Genomic DNA, 20,489 nt, shown 5'->3' with positions numbered 1-20,489 from the left:
TGTGTGATCTCTTGCTACAGCTGTGATGCAGGAAGGATGCTGCTACCACCATGTAAGGACCATTTCCCAAGAGTTCCATCAGGGTTTCTTGCATCAGGTGCTATGCGTGATTTTTCCACAGCTGCAGAGGCCACTTACCTCACTCAGCCAGTCCAGAGTGTTTTTGTTTCTACAACATGAAAATAGTGATGTTCCCATCTTGTTAGCAAGCTGAATGCATCCTTCGAGGAAATCTAGTGCTCAATCCACAAGACCATTTGTACATGCAGTTCTTTCACAGACAAGTCAGAAGGGATGAAGAGATGGAGGCTTTTTCTGCCTCCCCCCAGCTTAACCTCAGATAACATCACTGCTGAAAGGAAACACGAAGAGTGATTTTATTCACACTGCCTCAGCAACCAGAGAGGAACAGGAACAATACAACAGGTTACAGGAGGGAGGATAATGAGTATATGGTAAAACAAACATAAGCACAGTACTTCAGCCTTCGCACTAAGCACGGGATACTCACCTTCCTCACATTTTGTTTTCCTAAAATTTCCCAAACAGACTCTTGTTTACACCATATAGCAAGAGCCAGTTGCTACACTCGTAATGGTGAAAGATAGTCTGAAGATCTGGAAAAAGACTTTCAGTAACTTTTTACTAAAGCCAAGCACAGGGTGCTGAACTGCTCACATCCACCAGGAACACTGGCAAGCCCCAGCCTTGGGCTGGCTGTTCCCTCCATTTTGCAGTGTCATGCAACTTCCCTATGAGGAACTGAAGTTCTTGCTGCTAAGTCTCACCCCATTCCCAAGTCTTGGTACTCACTTCACTGAAAACAAATCTCAGTGAAAAAGACTTACCAGTGTGAATCTTTTTCCCTTGACATGATGACTAGATAATATCTATGAATGACATTCTGACACTATTAAGTTCTTAGGACACTCTATGATGTCATTCACAGCTTTTTATAAAAACTGCTTATTAGAATAAGGCAAGAAATGTCACCTGCATTTGCCTCCAGCCCACCAAGTGATGGTTCTTCTCTTACTGGAAAATTTAAGTTAAAGATTAGCTGAATTTTGTGCAGCTCATTATAGAAGATTAGAAATACCAGTGAGATTCTCCAGCATGTGATAATCATCTTCTTTACAATACACTTCTTTAAAATACCCAATTATTGCCATATTTAGATTACTCCCTGGATTAGGAGCTGGTACTTAATTACCATGTTTCATTAGTGCTTGTACATCCTTAAATCTGCAACACAGATATATTACTTATAATTAACTTTGCAGTAGGTCCAGTATCAAAGATTCACCTCTCTCACTCAGTTTTACAAGTCGAAAATTGCCTAATGCATGATAAATAATGCAGACCCTGTTTATTCCATGCTGTGTGCAATTTTATGCTGGAATTACAAGACTTGTGCCAAAAACGTCCTTGATTCTCAGGCTTTGAGACAGTAATTGGTACCTCACATTCACCCCTTTTTTGCACCAATTAAAACCTGAAGGTGCACTAATGTTGTCATCTGGAATCTAGCTGGTACATCAGAGGTGCTTTTCACCAAATGTGTGCTATTAATAAAATCAGCCCATCAGGGGAATTGTGAATGCTCCATTTGCTGTTACAGTGCTATCAAGGCCTTTAAAGTATTTTACTAGTGCCAAGACCAGACAATAAAATTTTACCTTTAAAGTAAACACAGGTTGTCATGAAAACTTACATACAACTTTTTCACTCACTCTATGTTTATTTGAAACAGGCAAATTGTATCGTCAGGACCATCTGAGATTTAAAGGCCAGACATGACTGTTAAGGTCATCTACATTCTCCTGCTGAACACAGATCACAGAATCTCTCTTTATGTCTCTTGAAAAGCACTCTAGCTCAGAGAGAAAACAGGCTTAAAAAAGAACAACAAATTAATGACACCAATCTTGAGATAGGTAGCAGAAAACAAGATACACTGATGTCAGTAGCAAAAATATGCATTAGTTTAAAAGGGCTGATATTTTACTCAGAGTTCCAGAGAAGGAAAAATCCACCTGCATTTTCTAGTGACTATCTAGCCTCACTACAAAACCATGAGACAATGGATTAAAAGTACTATAGGCACTGATCAAAAGTTTTCCAAACTTCTTGTTGTAATTGTTTGGGGTTGTTTTTCTTCCGTCTGTACTAAATGATGGGACTACAACAGGCATCATGGCACTACATGCAGGGCAATATATCTACTTTTATGGGGAATAAACACCACTTTAAGTGATCTCTCAGCAATACTGACTGAACCAGAATTCAGAAGACTGACTCCTAATAGAACTCCCCTCTTCAGCCTCTACCAGAGAAATGTTAAATCTCTCAGTTTTTTATTTAGCTTTAAAGGTCACTCCTCATTTAAGACTCAACAGCAGTCCCACTAAAACTGTGCTAGATTTTGGATAACTCTTTAATCATTGAAAGAACTATTCTTTTGCAGCATATCTTAAAGCTTAAGAGACTTAACATTGAAACAGGAGGGCATCCAACACTTAGCTGCAGAGAGGTTTCTGTTCAAAAACCTATGGCACACAGCCCTGACAAAGTTTACTTTGGCCCCAAGTCCTCGATATCTAAAAAGGTGTTTTGTCTGAGTAGAATGCCTGCAGTAATTAAGGGATTAGTGTGCCTTTGGAGCACAACCTTATTTTGCAAACAGCAGCCACGAGCTGTACATTACCAAGAGGAGACCCTAGGAGGAGTCTTCTTTTTCCCCAAACATGATGAAGACAGTACTACCATCTAAATGGATTTGGGCAGATGGGTAGTCCTAACAAGGCAGTGAGGGAATGAGCCCATGGCATCCTTTAACATGGCATGCACTTCCTACCACCTGTGGAGGTGCAATGCTTGTACCAGACCCTTGTTCTGCATACAGGAAGGATAAAGGACATTCCCTCTATGCTCCTAGGAGGTGTTTGCAGGGTGTGTGTAAAAATACCTGTCCTCATCCAGCCCTATACAACTCTGGGTGTCAGTTTTACAGAAATAAATCAATAAAATCATTCTTGAAGATACCTTTAAATAGTTTGCTCATTTTAACAATCACTGAACTGAACAGAAAAAAAGTTAAGAAACAACTGAATTTTTAACAACTTTCTTCAGCCAGAGATGACCATAAATTTTACAATGAACAGTGTGAACCTGGGAGGGAATTCTATTTTCAAACATGCAAAACTGATTATAACTGGCAGCAGTTTTGCTGAACACATTTGCACTCCTCACAGGGAAACACAATGTCTAATATTCTCAAACACTTCTTATTTCACCACTAACCATGTACAGAATTGAATAAGGCAAAAAACCCCAAACAAACATAAGTATCAATAAACATAACAGATTGTAAAATTAATACAGACAAATGCAATCATGACTTAACAAACCCAGCATGAAAAACACAAGATTTGATTAATTTCATGGACTTGAACATTTTTATATATATTATTTGTAATGGGGTATGGCCAGGACTGCCACCAGAAAATTGAAAATTAATTCAAAATGCAGTCCTCTTATCGATTAGTGTCTGGACCATGTAAGAGAGGGTAGATTTGGCTATTTTTCCTACTGAAATGGAATTCTTTAAATGGCACTCGTTTCCTTGAAACTCTGGATAACCCTCTTTATACTGCAACTGCAGACAGGGGTGCCTAGGGGTAGGAGGAGAGAGCACATCTGCTTATTCCCTCTACCTGCTGATTTGTCAGCAGCCATGCTAAAACACACCTGAATACACCTAAGCTGGGTCACCAACAGCTACACTCCTACACAACCAGGCAGGACTCATCTACATTTCAACAGGATTCTGTTCTGTTGCACCAGGGCTATGTTGCAGATATTGAATTGATCTGAACACACTCAGAAAGACGAACATCTCAAACAGATTTTACAGTTAGTTGTTCTCACATGTAACTTGGATCTGAGCTGACCATCTAACTTCCAAACTCCCAGATTAGAACTGGATGTTAGCTACACATCTGTTAATTTTTTTTCCATTTCAGTGAACTGAATACATTACAATCCTGACATCCCATTTTAGAGTATTACCAGCTTTACTCTGCTTACCCTGAAGGCTCCAGTAAAGCCTCAAGGGGAAAAAACCAGGAAGGACAGACTCTAAACCATCCACAAAATGTTGTAATGTTTTTTGAAATGAAAGCTTTAGTGTTTACAGGACAAAAAAGGTCTTCATTTTCTGCAGGATTCCACAGCTGCCAAGATGTCTTGCAAAATGCTGTTTCTGTTTTCCTTACTAACCTAGAGAAAGAAAAATTAAAACTGATGTCATTTCATGAATAGCTTCTATACAAATGTTTACTTCAAAAACAAATCAAAGCAGAAATTCCAATGCATTTCTTTTTCAGTGCAGGAATGTTGAGTGTCAAACACCTGCCTTCTGCTACTGAGAACACAGTATGCTAAACCCACAAAAGCTGCAATTGAATATTTAGTGATCTTTTGATTTAGTTGTCCGTGGTATTTTGCAGTATTATTCAGGACTTGGGTAACTAACAAGAATCACTCAAAGAACCAGCATGTACTTTTGTCAGTACTAGAAATCCTTTTCAACTACCAAATTTAACTTTCTAATATAAAGTGGAGTTCTTATGCCTTCATTACTTCAAAGAGTTGTATTTATTAAGATGACAGACCTAGTCAAAAACATCTGCAAAGAAAAAAATTAAAACAGTCTTAGCAGTATAAGTCTGCACTCTGAAAAACCTTATTGCTACAGGAAAGAAACACCTGGGAAAAGAAATAAAACTATTTCAGCTAGCTGGGGTGTTCTGTAGCACACTGAGATATGCCTTTGGCTGACCAGTCCATGGGAATGCTGGGCTTTAAATCCAGCATATGTGAATACAGATGAGTGTAAACTGCCAAGCAATTGCTGGTGCTTGCTAGTCAGCTCAGCTCCCAGGGACACAGAGCTGGGGGCTGTGTGTGTGTAAATTATCCCTTCCTGACAGACTGGGTCCTGATCCAGAGCCCTGTGACCCACAGTGCCATGCATTACTCACTCAAAACCTGGGGAAGTGACTGCAGTTGCAAAGGGGTAACAAGCAACTGTGAAGCATCAGCAAAAGCTTCAGTTTAAAAAGTCTTTTTCCCCATTGTTCAGATCCCTGCAGATCTGAACATTGTTCAGATCCCTGCAGGGCAGGAAGAAATCAGACAAAGACACATGAGCAGAAAAAATAAGTAAGGCCACTCATGCAAAATTGTAGAAAAGCTGTTTGATGAGGAAAGAGACACAACATCATGCACAGCATAAAACTCTCTACCAGCAAGGCTCCACTGCACTCCCTGTATCTGCATTCAGGATGTGAGCACAAGAGTTTGTATCCCTTCCAGTACTACAGTCAATAATGAACAAGACAAAGTATTACTATTATTACTGTTGTTGTTAAATAGGTGACAGTTCTATCTGAGGAATTTGGCCTGAGGAGCTACCACACTATTTACAGTCACCCACATCCTAGCCAAGTGCTGTAAAGCAACACTGTAAAACCTACAGACAGTGGTCTCACCTACCACTGAATTCAAGATAGCAGATCAACATGGGACTGATGAAAAAGTGACACTGAAAAAAAAAGGGCAGGGGAGAAGAGTAATGAAAAGCAAGATCTGTCTGAAAATGTCACTGTTTTTACTGAGAATCAGCCCAAGCTTTATAAGATAAACAGAAAACCCCACAAAAACAAAGAGAGCAAGACAACAAAGAATGCTCTTCAGTAAGGCTATTGGGACCCCGAGGTAAACAATACACAGCACTGATGAGCCAAACTAAATCTCACAGCAAATGTACTGATATCCTGACTTTCAAAGGACCTTCTGTACAATTTAATAGCTCTTCCCACTCCCTCACAGCCAACAGAAACAATACTACATTTTATCTATCCTTTTTCCATACCTATATGCCAGAAGTCCAGTGAGAGCAGCAGAGAGAAAGTGCCAAGTGCTAGGAAATTTTCACAACTGTTTTACAAAGGCTGTTTGATAGATATAAGTCTCCTCTTAAGATCTGGAGACATTCTGTGCAGGCAGCTTTCCCAGAGAGAACAAACCTCCCAGTATCTGTACTGAATGTACAAACAGATGGGTATGTTTTTAGAAAGTAGTTGAAAATAACTGTAGATGCTGCTTATATTAAGCATTTATGTAATTTGGAGGAAATTGCCACCTAGACTCCAAGCAGGCAACTATAGAGGACAAAAGCTTTCTTCCTCTAACTGTTAAAAATACCATCAAGGAAACCACTCATGTACAATCTGTTCAAATGGAACCTTTTCTTCTCCCTATCCATTTAACTATTTTCTTTCTTAATAGGCATATGCAACCATACTTCACTAATGGGTTTCAAGCAAGCAAAATTAATAGATGGGAAAATGGGAGAAAATTAGTATCTGCCAGCTGCTAACGATAACCTGATCCTATTCATGCCACCCTGTCTGCAGAACTACACAGACACAGGCAGTGCAAAAACAGCCTGTGTAGTTTCACTGGAAAGTTTAATTCTCAGCAAAATGGAACTGGGTAACAATAGAAATAAATGTGTTAAATATCAGAGTTCCTATCGTTAAGTGCCCTAAACATAATAAATTAAACATTTGGGACCAAATGCTGAATTGCTTTTAGGGCATCTGGGCCCACTTACACCAACAAAATATGCTTTCAAGACAGAAGGAACTGTAAAACACTTAACAGCTGTTCCCTCCTCAGAACTGTCCTGGTGACACTAGGAGCAGGATGAAAAAACTGAGATGAGCTATATGAATGCAGCTTAACTCCATATTAAGTGACAAAGCAGGCAGAATGTTTTTGGAAGTTAGCCACCTACTTCTGTACACTTGCAGGCACCACCCAAGTTAGTAAGAAATTACTGACTGTGAGCGATTTGGGCACTCCAGGTTTCCCCATGCCACAGCCCTTGAAGAAAACAGCTGGTGACCCAGTATCCACTTCAGCTACTGACACCTCTGACTCCCCATGGGTGGGTTTTGCTCCTGCTCATGCACACATTGGAACCAGCTGGGAAAAGAGCATGTAGTGTGTCACTGGAGCAAGAGAGACAGATGCTCTCCTGCACAAGACTTCAGCTCAGCAGGTCTGTGACACCTGGGAATGACTGCAGTCTGTCACACATTTCACATCCATGCTTTTGGTTAATGGATTCACCAGAGATGTCTATCTCATTAAAGAAACATGCATGTCCTAATCTCAGCAGCATGAACAGGATGGGTCATGGTTTTAGTAAAGATCTTTTAGCTAGAGAAAACACTGCTCCATTGAAATTTACAGCTCCATCTAAATTTGCTGGCCAGAGTACTCTCTCAGTACTTAAGAGAAAGATTTATCAGCAGACTGATACAGCTGAAAACCAAGGGCTGAGTAGCCCCTGCCCTCTGAATATCACCTGATAAAACAAGACAGTAGAAGCCTCAAAAGCTTCCTTGAAAAGCCAAATGCTGTCTTCCAGCCCTGTTTCCTCTCACAAGAGGACCAAATGCATGCACCATATCCTGCCATGACTGCAACCCAAGCACTGAATGATTGGTCCTTTCAGCAAGGCTTCTCCATCCCCTCTTCCCCAGTCCTACCCCTGTAAAGCCACTCATACAAAATTCACATTTACATGCATTTCTGTTCAACAGCCAGACTACAAACACACATCAGCTCGGTAGTGGAAAAACCTGGGGGTTTATCTCTGAAAGGAATGAAGGGGGTTGAATGCTTATGCAAGGAAAGGAATAATCTCTCATCTTGTCTCCTATTGTTGCTTTAGCATTTAATTAAACCAGAATTTAATATAAAAACAGAAACTGAAGATGATGATGGGACCCTCAATTAAAGTAAAGCCGAGGAACTTTGAGCACTGCAGGTTTTTAAGGCAGCTTTGAATAGGAAGCAACATAAATCAAAGGAGTGAGAGATGCCTTTGTTTTTGTGAAGCATCAAGGACATTTACTGATGTTAAGGAAACCTCACACATGCACTCCTAGGAACAGGCTAAGTTTTGCTGTTGTAAGTTTTTGAGAACTGCCCTGTAATTGATCAGAAATGTACTCTGAGGCCCTAATATTCTGAAAATTATGCCTGTAAAAGTAACATAATGAATTCCAAAATTGGTTCACTGACTCCAGAGAAAATACACTCCATTTACAACTCTCTTTCTTCTATAAATCATCCCTGCAAACTCCACTGCTGCTTTTTTCCTTGAATATGACTACTGGTAATATTTCTGCAAGCTAGTCTGGAAAAAAACAAAAAAGCTTAAAAATCTGACTGTACTTTAGAAGATTTAACTCTTAGGAATAATGAATACCTATACAGTAATAATACTACAGCAGAGAAACCTTTTAAAACAACTATAGCATTATTTCTGCAGCCCCGCACAAGCAAAGCCAGCTGTGTGAGATGGCCACAGTTAGTGCCAAATGGGGTTTTTTTTTTAATAAGGTGAACACCTGCCCATTAAGAATAAAATGGAAACTAAAAAACTTATTTCATGCAAGCTACCCACAGCTATCAATTGGCAGTAACAGTTTTTAAACAGAGCCAAATATAAACTAGTAACCTAGAACAGAAGGCTCTTTAAGGATATTAAATATTACTCACATTGAACACTTTAACATCTTTCCTACTTCTTATTTCTTCAACAAGATCCAGTGGCTTTCCCTTAGGTATTGGAATAGTTCCAAGCACCACAGTCCCTGAGCCAGCCAGCGTTTGACGAACAGCTTGAATAAAAGCCTGGCTGAAGAGTTCCATTTTACCAATCTCATCTATGACACAAATTCTTTTCTCTGTGTCACCACCATGGTTTACCTGTGGAAAAGTGCACCAAGAGACTGTAAACAGCAAAACTTAGAACAAGCAACAGACGTAATCTCCATGCTGACAAAAGAAATACCTCCAAAAGAAACAAATTCAACTGTAATACAGGGAAAAGTGGGAAGTTAAAGCTACTGCTGGTAAATGACAGACTTATAAATCTGTAATTTCTTTTTAGGACAGATTTTCGGAAGGATGGAAACAACCATACAGTATAAATATGAACTACAATAGGAAATATCTTTAACATCAGATTTTCTTTAAAGCAGAATCTCACAATGGTCCCATATGAGCTACTTGACAATTAAGAACTGCACTTTGCCTACAGCAGCTCTCAATCATTCTGAGGGTCAGCAATTTTTGAAAACTTTACTCTTCACATTAAATTATGCATGTAGTGATTACATTTAATTATGTGATCAGTAGTCACACAAAACAGGTATCTAAAAAGAAGACTTCCATTAAATCTAGATTTGGAAGTTTCTTCTCTTGTAGTTGGGATGATGGAGCATTTCACTCAGAGCTACTGGCTGTCTTCAAAGCTGTCTGGATAATAAATAAGTCATTTCCAAACCTCTCTCCCATTAGAGCAGACACATATTGAAATGCACCTTATTCTGTAGTCCTAGCCACTGGATAGAAGAAGAGACACAGTTAACCACATTTGAGGCTTCTTTGTTTTTTCCATGAAAGAATGCTGTGCCAAGCAGTGCCATGCTGCAGGTGGTTGGATCAACAGTGAAGTCCAGGAGAAAACAAGGGTGATTGCTACTGAGGAAAAGGCAGCTCACAAAGCAGAGGAACTCTTCAACTGCACTGCCTACCCTATTTTGGTAAAAGTGACTGAGAACTCTACTCCATTATTTGTAGAAGTGAGGAGAAAATCAACTTAATTCAAAACCATTATAGATCCATGAATACGTACCAATACAAGCCATATAGTACAGAAACTAAAAAAAAAAAAAAAAGTAAAAAGATCGAAAAATATCCCCTTGTGAAGGCAAAGTATTTGCTTCTGGGAAAGTGAAAGAACTGTATAACATGCATCCTAAAATCCTTTCAAGCTAAGTCCCTACTGAGTAGCTGTTTTATCTAAAAATCCTTTCATAGATCAGTGAGCCAAAAAGCCAATACTAGTCACTAGGTCACATATTGAGGAAGAGAGTATTTTGCTTTGAAAAAAAAAAAACTGAAAAAACTATCTGTCCTGCCTGATAAAGTTTGCAGAACCAGAGAGATCTTCCACTGCAGGATCTAGCCCCTTCTCAGTGGAGTGAAAAAAGCCTTAAGAGCTGAATTTGTCCTCAAACGTAAACAGGCATGCGTCCCTTCTGTGCTACTCTCTCATCACACCAGAACATACCTATGATGCTGCTACCATCATTCTTCATTTTTCTCTCCTTGCTTCAGTTCTCTCATCTTCCTCACTCTCCTCTTCCATTTTGGGCCATCTTCATGTGTGACCACATTCCCACAAAACTGATAAACAGCACATGCACTGTGTGACTCTGCTGGCCCCAGTTCTTCTCTTCACTTTCTTGTACTTGCAGAAAGCTATGTAAGTAATGGAAAAAATTCAACACTGCTAACACTTTTCTAGGAAGATCTCTCCTGGATTTCAGTGGTAAAAGGATTCCAAGTATAGCACTGGCCTAATGAAGTATTTTAAAATAAAATATATGTTGTTCTTCTATTATTTCTCTAGAGTCCCATATTGTTATTAGATTTCTAAAGTCCATACCTCTCTGGTGTATTCTCATGGCTGCAGATCTTCACAGCATGGACTCCTTCTTCTGCATGCTGTTCTCTCAAGTCAGGGCTCCTCCAAGGCTCTCCCTGACTGGCTATCCCACCCCCTTTTATCCCGGTCATCTTCATCGGTTACAGCTGCAGCCCAATTAAGGACATCGCAGCTGCAGCCCATCGAGGGCAACCAGGACCTCTGGGGCAAAGCCTCTATACACATATTCAAATACAATACATATCCTCTACTATATTTCCCCCTTTGTTTTTACTTAAGTTTACAGTTATACAGATGTTTAAATACAATACATTTTCTCATGACTCACAGGCCATGTACAACACCCACATTCTCCCATGACTCACAGGCCATGTATAACCCACATAGCTCCTTGCTCAAGGGCCATACTCTTTCACAGCTCCCTGACCCAAAGGCTATGTTCCGTCGCAGCTCTTGGCCGCCACAGCTCTCAGCTGTCTTATGTTGTCGCAGCTCTCAGCCACCACAGCTCTCAGCTGTCTTATGTTGTCGCAGCTCTCAGCCACCACAGCTCTCGGCTGTCTTATGTTCTGTTAACTATCACGTCGGGGTCACCACTTGTTGTTCTTCTATTATTTCTCTAGAGTCCCATATTGTTATTAGATTTCTAAAGTCCATACCTCTCTGGTGTATTCTCATGGCTGCAGATCTTCACAGCATGGACTCCTTCTTCTGCATGCTGTTCTCTCAAGTCAGGGCTCCTCCAAGGCTCTCCCTGACTGGCTATCCCACCCCCTTTTATCCCGGTCATCCTCATCGGTTACAGCTGCAGCCCAATTAAGGACATCGCAGCTGCAGCCCATCGAGGGCAACCAGGACCTCTGGGGCAAAGCCTCTATACACATATTCAAATACAATACATATCCTCTACTATAAATATATTTCTACTTACTAACATCATAAATATGGTTACAGTGAAATTTAACATATAAAAGTTGTCCCATTTTTTATTACTTCCCTTCTCCCTTACCCCAACATCCTTGCTTTCCTACTTTCAGACTTCAATGTTCTTTGACAAAAACAAGAATCAGATCCTCCATTTCATTTTTGCTCCTTGCACCTCTTTGGGCTTTTTGTTTCAAGTTGACCAAAAAAATCCCTTCTTCCTTGTCCCCTTGAGCTTTGGCAGTGGAGAAAAATCACAACAGGATTTTTTTAGTAGTACAGTTCAGCAGCTGCTGCACAGTGTTTGTGGTATGTTATTGCTGAAATCAAATCTGTTCTTGTTTAATTTTGGATAGGGGAAAGGTTGGAGTGAGAGAGAGGAAGGAGAAGAAAAAAAGCAGTGACACAATATTAGCAAAAGGATAGCAAAAAGATTGTGTGGAAAGTCTTGTCACAGCCAGAGCACTCCTTGTGCAGCAGGCTAAATCCCAAATAATCAGGCTGGTATTGTCAGTCTGCAGGTATTTATACAATGGTAATCAAAAATACTCACTGGATTCAAGAAACAAATTCTTCTACTCTGGGAAGACAGGAATCAGGAAAAGGGGGGGACAAAAAGTCTGTAAAGAAGAGCAGCAGCAAAAGCCTTTTTCTTAGACCCCCTGATTCAATCCAGTTCTCTGTGGTAAGCCACTTGAGCACTTTGTTTGCTTTCCAGTATGAGACAGTGACATAGGAAGAAATTTCCTCCCTGCTGCCTCTTCAGGTCAAGGAGGTCCTGCTCACAGGACTGCAATCTCTCCAACACCACAACAATGACAAGGGAACAAGCCAGATTTGCCCCTCCAGGTTCCAGACCCTGACTTACATCAGAACTAGCAATACACACAAACAGGCCATTAATTAGTATCAAAAATTAGCTGTGTAAAAGGACCTTCCAGTAACACTGACTATCATAAAGCATACATTAATCAGCAGCTTGCATAGAATACTCACATTTCTCAGCATAGGCAGAACCAACTGCTCAAATGAAACAAGGTCTACAACATATTGTCCAACCCGGTATTCACGTCTTGAAGCAGAAGAATCAGAACTGGGACTGAAAAAGAGATACACAATTCCTTCAAACTACTGAGTTTAGTGAGAATTCACAAAACTCATTTCAAGTGAATTTATAGGAAGTTATCCAAATAAATCAAATCCCCTAATTCTTCCTAAGAAGGAAAGGAAAGAAATTCTAAGCCATGCAGTAAGTCATATAGCATATAGCTTGCTGTCAGAAAACAAATATACCATATGCATCCTTCACAACCATGCAAGCTCAAATTTCAACACTGTATAGAAGGACAATGGCATTTAAAAGTCAGCAGGTACATTTACACTGAAATCAAAACTCATGTCTGCAGTTTAGATCTTTGAATTTTGTTATGTGACACTACAGACAGCATCATAGCAGCATCATCTCAGTATGGGCTGCAAAACCCTTAATCTTGGAAAAATACTCACTTTGCATGTGCTGTACCACACTGTGCTAGGTGCACCTCCATTATTAGCAGAGTGCAAATTATTTTCACATCAACTCTGTGTGAATGAGATGCTAAGGTCACACTGGACATAGAGCAAGTTTTGCACTAAGAATGAAAATCTAAGTCTAGTGAATCAGGAGAGAGTGTGAGGTACTCTGCACTTCAGAGGTCCCTGTCTGGGGCTCTGAAATCCTTTTTTTTTTTTAATTCAGGCGACTTTTGTGGACCAGTCAAATGTTCTTTAAAACAATGCTATATGCAATTTCCCTTTTCATTTTCCACTTCTGTCTCCATAAATCATCTAGTGGAAACACAAAAAACTTTTTTCCCTGCCCACAATAAGCTACTTAACTGCATCCCAAAGGGACTTGGCCTCAGCAGTGTTTCCTCTATCTGGTGTAAAATAGCCAGTAAGGGAGAACACACCCCTGCCCAGCACATTTTCAGTATTTCACTGTGCAACAGACACTACCTATATATACAATATAGGTATCAGCCAGGACACAAAAACCAAGAAGAACTTGACCCTGAAAGCCATGTGTGCTGGAAATCACCTTCTGGAGGAGCATTTAACGTGCTCCAGTCCTTTGGACTGGAGCAGACACATAAAACAATAAGCAGCTTACAGTTATTAAAACTTCAATACCTGACTCTAGATAAAGGTCCTCGGTTTCCAGACAGAGTGACAACATCAAATCCTGTTCTCCTGCCACCTTCTCTAACTTCCTGTGTGTAAAATCCATCAATGGGAACGCCTGAGGATTTTAGAGCTTGAGTGACTTTCTGGATCAAAGTAGTCTTTCCAACCCCTAAAAATAAAGAACAGAAAAAAGCACACAGCATTAATCTTCTTCTGCACTAAAAGCCCATTTTTTTAAATGCCACAGTAATGATTCAGTTCAGCAGGAACATTGATTACTTTTGAAGGTTGCAAATTACTTTTTCTACATGGTAGGAAAGAACAGAAGTATCTTTTAACATTCACGCTGTACTGACGCTGTAAAGCTTCACAACAGAATGGTACAAATATCCCAGGCTACCAACGAATTTGTTTGCTTAGATGATACATGAGCAGGCCACAAAACTTACCACAAGGCAGGTGGCACAAAACTGATATCCAAGCTTGCTGGAAGACTGACTGATGAATCCCTCTTTCTACCACTTATATTCACTACTTTTAAGATCAGAGCTAAGTTCATCCCCTTTTTAGATCAAAAGGTCAAATCTGACTGCTATTACCAGATTCCTAACTGGCACAAAGGACACACTTCTTCCACTGATGTCCTAGAAATCAGAAGCACTCAATGTCCCTGAGATACCAAGTCCTTTCAAAGTCAAACAGAAAATTTTTCCTTCTGGAACTGAATCAAGAGACATTTTGACTGGATAGAGAGAAAAGCTTGTTTATAGTGAGGCCAATGAAGCCATGAATGAGGTTGCCCAGAGAAGCTGTGCAATCTTCACATACTTAAATGTTTTCAAGACATGACTGGATAAAACCTGAGGCAACCTGATCAGGCCTGATAGCTGATACTCCTTTAAACTTCCTCAAGTCCCTTTTGACATGAATTATCTTCTGATCCTATAATTTCATTTTCTTACCCTAAGACAGGTCCTTAAAACTCTTGCCACCTGATATCTCCTTGCACAGTCTGATGCACCTTTCACAATGTGAACACTGGCCATGTTCCAGACATCCTTTCAGTTTTTCTCCTCTGCCATTATACAAGTACATCCCTCAATGATCTCCTTTTAAACTCATCTTTATTGCCTCTCACAAAATTTAGTGCTATCACTTCATTTTTAACCACTGCTTTAAAAAATTCAGATGATAGAAAATAATCCTGCAGAATAAACTTTCAAATTCCTGGAGATAAGGAATACGGACCAAACATGAGATGCCTAAAGATGACAACAGAAATCATTTCAACATGCACACACCAAATTTCTAATTTAGACTTTAAGCAGATCTAGGAACTGCTTTCCTAACAGTCAACACCAATGACAAAATATTCTGTAGTTTCAAAGGCATGTACTCAAATACCTAAGCAAACTTTTCAAATTTGACCAAGAGGGCTTCCTGGCAGCTGAACAACAAAACAAATTACAAATGTGGCACCCTAACATCTTTTTAAGGTCTTGTCTCTTGTAAGTGAATTTATACTAATTTTGCTAAGTGGATTTGCTATTTCTACTTTTTTTTACATTCATTCAGTAAACTGCCAAACAAGCTAGAGTGATTCAAACTAAATTTAAGGAAGCTTGAATTTAGACATTTAGCTAATCAAAAGAGTACATCCAATTTCAAGTAAATGAAGGGAGAAGACCTAAGCAGCCCTAACCTCTGCATCTCCTGAAAGGCTACCTTTATTCAAGTGGTTGAAAAGCCAATGTGAAATGGGTGGAATGTATTCCTATCTCAGCCCAACAGCAGCATTTAAAATTAATTCCAGTCAAGACAGGCATCTGCAAGATGTTCACAAAAAGGAGAATTAGGCCCACTGCTTTACTCCCACAGCACAAAGGAAAACTCTGCAATAATAATAACTGGTTCATTTCTTTATCAACCGTAGAGTTTGACCCTCATACAATGCCCCACTCAGCCTCCACAATAATCTGATTCCCTTATCATGACAAACTACTTCACTGCTTCAATCAAGGCCTGCCCATCCGGGACAGTAGTTATTACCTACACCTGCACTTCACTGAGGCTGGAAGTGCTAAATCACTACAATTAAGTTACACGAAAGATGAGTTCTCCGAAATTATTAATCGCTGCAGTTTATACCGAAGCAGAAATATTTGTCCAGGTGGTGTTTTCTTCCCCAACACTGAACTCCAAGGCAGAAAACAGGGACAAAGCAGCAGCAGCGCCTGGAAAAGTGCATGCCTTGGAGAACTGTACGGAGAGGTAAAGTGGCACTTTATTAGGAACAAACTAATTAGTGCAATAGCTCTGACTTCGATACCGGGGAGGGGGCCTCCGGGCCCGCAGTCGCGGAACCTCGGGCGGTGCCGGGCCCAGCTGCAGCTGGAGGCGCTCCCGGGGCATCCTCGGAGCCCGGGGCCCAGCAGCAGCTGCTTTCCCCCGGCTCTAAGCACCTCACAGCCCCGCCGGCGCCGCGGAGGGCCGGCCGAGGCGGGCCGAGGCGGGCCGAGGCGGGCCGGGCCGGGCCAGTCAAGGCCAGGCCAGACTAGGCCGCATCCCAGGCCATCCCCTCGGCCGCACCACCGCCCCTGCCCAGCTCCCCAGGCTCCTCCCGCCCCCATTACCTGGGGGTCCCGTGAGAAACACGTGCTTGGACATAACTCAGTCCCCACTCCGCCCTCACCCCCGCCCGGCGCTCCGCTCCGCTCCGCCCCGAGCCTAGCTCGGCCCGGCCCGGCCCCGCTTCGCTCTCCTCGGTCCCGCTCCGCTCCGCCCCGGGCGGGCGGTGCCTCCCGAGGCCTCGAGCACGACGAGCCCTGCCTGGCCTGAGGCCGGCTCGGAGGCGGGGCCAGGCAGGGGCTGCTGCTGTGGTGTTTTCCACAGGATGGTCGCAACTTAAGGTTAGGGAAGAGGAGGAAAAAGGCAATTAGTTTCCTAGCTGAGGGCCAGCGTCTTTTTTATCCAATAAGCTTAACCTATATCTGAGTATTTTAGTACAGTAATAGAATGTTAAGGTGTTGGAATAGACTTGAAAGATCAATCCCAATTCTCCCCACCATGGGCAGGGAGATGTCCCACTAGACCAGGTTGCTCAAGGCCTCATCCAGCCCGGCCTTCAACAGTGCCAGGGTTGGGGCATCCACAGCCACCCTGGGCAACCTGTTCCAGTGCCTCACCACCAGTGAAAAAATTCTTTTTAATATCTAACCTAAATTTTCCCACTTTCAGTTTTTCCCTGTTACTCCTTGTCCTATCACTACGTTCCTGCCAGAGTCCATCTCTGGCATCACTTGTTTGCCCCTTGAGACACTGAAAGGTTGCTGTAGGTCTCCACACAACCCTTTCCAAGCTGAACAGACACAACTTTTTCAGCCTGACTTGGTAGGGAAGGTGCTCCAGTCATTTTACCAACTTTGTGGCCTCTTCTGAACTTGCTCCACTACTTCTATGTTCTTCTTATGGTGGGGACACCAGAACTGTACCAGTGGAGACCCCTCCAGATAGGGTCTCCCAAATACAGATATATTATAATAATAAACTCTCCCTAGAGCTTTTTACCTGTTTCAAATAAGCAATGTGCTCCAGGGTGTAGCAAACCAGCAAATTAAAAGATGAACGGTTTTGACTGATACCTCAGTGCAGACAGCAAATGTAACTGGGGGGGTTGGTATACAACCAGGGGATTGTTAAAAACCTAAGCAAATTAAGAAGGTCTAGCAGGTTTAACAAAGATGCTGATAGACATCTGCATCCCAAAATGCCATATGTATGTGGCCTCCATATTTATTTCGGCTTTCCTGATGGGAAGCCTAAAGGGAGCAGGGAAAAGGATTTTTGTGTGGAGGACTCTGGTGCACAGGCTTCTGTCTGGGTGAGGTGATGCCTGGACAACCAAGAAATACAGATTCCTGCCTGGCCATAAGCACCAAAGTGGTTACCCAAAAATATTGGGCTATGGAAGGGATACATTCCATTTTCTGTTCACCTCACTAGAATGGATCACTTCAGGTTCAGCCCATCATTGTCAGGCTTTCATTTGCAGTAATTTCTCAAGGAGTTAAAGATTATTCATCATTTTCTCAAAGATAATGAGTATCCTTGTCAGCCAGATGAAATGTGCACATCAGCAGGTAGAGTGCACCTCATAGTAGATGGGTATTTCTATAAATTGCACAAAATATTTTTGGCCACTCTTCCTTGTATTCTTTCATATTCTTAGAAGGAATGACTGTATGTGGAACATGTTTCATGCTTAAATACTTAATTAGAAAAACCTGACAACGCCGGCATGACTCTTGAGAGGTCGGAGGGTCGAAAAGTAACAAAGAGAGCTTCCCTTGTCATCTTCAATGAAAACTGCATTTTCATAGTTTACATTCCAGTACTTTGTTCTGGTGGCTTTTTAGGATCAGTGAAATTATGATGTTAACTTACAGCTTCTTGTTTGTCAGGCATTTTCAATCTAAAGAGAGAACTACCGAGAAGAACTGCATATTTGAATGGACTATTAACACAAGAACAACACTTGACAACTGGCTACTTCACCCTTGCCCTGAACTTCCTGCGCAGAGCTTACCATGATTGATTTTACAGGTCGGTTTTCTGTATAATATTAAACTAAATCAGTCTGTTGGCTGGTCTCCCAGGCAGGCCACATAAAGAGACCCAGACAACGTTGTTTTGTTCGATGTTGAGTTTTACTAGGTTTTACAAATCAACCCTTTCTTTTTCAGAAGTACATGTGGAAAATTTTAAGGCTATCACTACTGTTTGACAGAACCCTTGTTTTCTGGTATTCTAAGAACTCTTTAATCCCATTTTCCAAAACAGGAATCTCAGAGTTATTTCACTGGGTGGTTAAGACCTTTCTCTTGCAAACGGATGTGTAAGCAAAGTAGTTGCAGCACCAGGGCTTAAATTAGTTAGCATTTCAGTTTGGTTTCCATCGTAATTTCTACTATAAAATGTTGTCTCTTTCTGTTTCTCAACTTCAACTCTGTCTAGGTTGAAGTAATTTAAAAGCATAAAAGCCAAGAAGTAGTTATGCCAGTTGTGCTTTTGTGGAGTTTTGATGTTAAGAGGACCTTATGTTTGCTATATTAACTGGAATATTTATGCACATTTTGTCAAATATTTACTATGTTTGTTCCCTTTGATATATTTATTCTATAATCATTGACTGCATAGAAGATGCAGGTTATTCGAGAAGTACGAGTTACAAGGCAAAGTTGTCTTCTCTGTAGCTGTATGCTAGAACCAGTAGTGTTTGGAGTCAGCCTGTGTGCTTTCCTGATCCTGGGATATTTGCATTCTTGGATGGAGATGTTTAGCTAAAATAAGTAGAAAGAGCACATACCCTATCAGTGTAAATAACTCTAAAAGAAAATAGGTAAATGGGTTTTATTCCTTCCAGGATGACGAGAGAACAACACAGTTTTTCCTCTTCCAGTATGGGTAACTTAATTAGTAGTAATTTATTCCTAAAAAGTTTCCAATTCAAAATATTTTCCTGACCAAGTACCTATACTCTTTTTTTGCTAGGTGAGGGTGAGTAAAATTCAATTCATGCTGAATTGAATTGTGTGATTGGGCAAGGCCATGAAAGAAGTATTTACAAAAAGACCCCCTCAGCAGTTCCAGGGGCAGGCTGTGATTCTGGGTGATCTGTGGAGACCTTGGAAGGAGCTGTCAATCATTTTTATGAACTGTTAGCTAAGCCTGGGGAAGCTTGCATTTATTGCTGGATGTTGACTAAAAAAAAATTGGATAGAGTCCTAGACCTTTATGTTGAATGGGGTAAAATTAATTAACTGCAAATTTCCAGACCAGTGACTAAGAAAAGAGGCCATTTATGATATTTATGGTATTCCCTAGAGTAGAAGCTGGAAGGAATGAGAGTGTAATCTACCATCTCTGACCTGCCTCAATAGGCAGAAGTTTACATTTCAGCACTCTGCCTTGGGGTAGGCACAGTACCTCATTACCGTTTCAGCCCTTGGTTTATCTGGTGTTCGGTTTTGGAGTTTTTCCCCCAATGGAAGACAGAATGGTCAAGTTGGAACTCTTTTCTTTCTCTCCAATAGAACTTGTCTTCTTGATTCACAGTACCTCAAGTTTGTACAGCATTTTGCTTGCATCAGGATAGGGAGGTATGCTTTTTAAAAAAATAACACTTCGTATTAGAGAGTTCCATATTTTGTCCTTGTTCTCCCCTGCAGAGAGTTCTCCTGCTCACAGATAGTGGGTCTGGCTGTATACCACTGGCCATCTAATCATATTAGTGATTGTATTTCAGAGTTGACTTCCTTTTGGCCTGTGGAGCAATCATGGCATCAGCAGGTGTCTGAGAGAAAGCATTGAGCATCTACAGCCCGACCATCTTTAATGTTAAACTTCCCAGAGAGATAAGCCATTAGCTACATGCAGAGCTTCCTCTAGATGAAAACTATGGTCCTCCTTCTATCAGAGATTTACCTACAGAGCTTTTTTGTGTGGGTCATGCAGTAGAAATCCTTAATGTTTGTTCCATCAGTGGTTGTGTCCCCCAAACAGAAAAAAGTCATGAAAGTATTTCCTGAAAATAGAAATAAATAATAGAAATACATATATCAAATGCTATAAATAAATATATGGTAGTTGGTGAGTATTTGTGAAATTGAATTTACTATTGTAAGCAACAGAGAGCAACCAGCATTCAAAGAATGTAGTCCTCTGTCTCTCCCAGTACAGCATGTTGAAACTTCTAGGTAATTGCAGACAGAAGGGAAAAAGTAAAAAAAATCCAAGAAGC

General features: G+C 40.9%; 1 protein-coding gene across 2 annotated transcripts; it reads right to left on the bottom strand.

The window, feature by feature from the left end:
• Positions 1–353: 353 nt before the first annotated feature.
• On the bottom strand, positions 354–16,436 carry NTPCR (nucleoside-triphosphatase, cancer-related). Of its 2 annotated transcripts, none has more exons than XM_066546769.1 (5): positions 16,324–16,436; positions 13,697–13,859; positions 12,521–12,623; positions 8,644–8,853; positions 354–4,281 (listed from the first exon to the last, which is right to left on the bottom strand). In XM_066546769.1, the coding sequence occupies exons 1-5, from the start codon at positions 16,355–16,357 to the stop codon at positions 4,213–4,215; spliced, it is 579 nt and encodes a 192-aa protein (XP_066402866.1). In that variant the 5' UTR covers positions 16,358–16,436; the 3' UTR covers positions 354–4,212. The 2 variants fall into 2 exon arrangements, with proteins under 2 accessions (XP_066402866.1, XP_066402865.1); XM_066546768.1 differs by lacking the exon at positions 16,324–16,436 and adding an exon at positions 15,839–15,944.
• Positions 16,437–20,489: the final 4,053 nt, after the last annotated feature.

The sequence above is a fragment of the Molothrus aeneus genome, chromosome 3 (genome assembly GCF_037042795.1).
Source record: "Molothrus aeneus isolate 106 chromosome 3, BPBGC_Maene_1.0, whole genome shotgun sequence".
Taxonomy (NCBI): domain Eukaryota; kingdom Metazoa; phylum Chordata; class Aves; order Passeriformes; family Icteridae; genus Molothrus; species Molothrus aeneus.
This window is presented reverse-complemented; position numbering and strand designations above follow the sequence as displayed.

Bases quoted from the DNA above. Each gene is read 5' to 3' on its own strand.
- NTPCR (XM_066546768.1), bottom strand. From the start codon at position 15,938: ATGCACTTTTCCAGGCGCTGCTGCTGCTTTGTCCCTGTTTTCTGCCTT. The intron at 13,860-15,838 runs GTATAAACTGCA...CTTTATTTTTAG, and splicing joins GGACAAATATTTCTGCTTCG to GGGTTGGAAAGACTACTTTG. The intron at 4,282-8,643 runs GTGAGTAATATT...TTCTTTCTCTAG, and splicing joins AAGATGTTAAAGTGTTCAAT to GTTAGTAAGGAAAACAGAAA.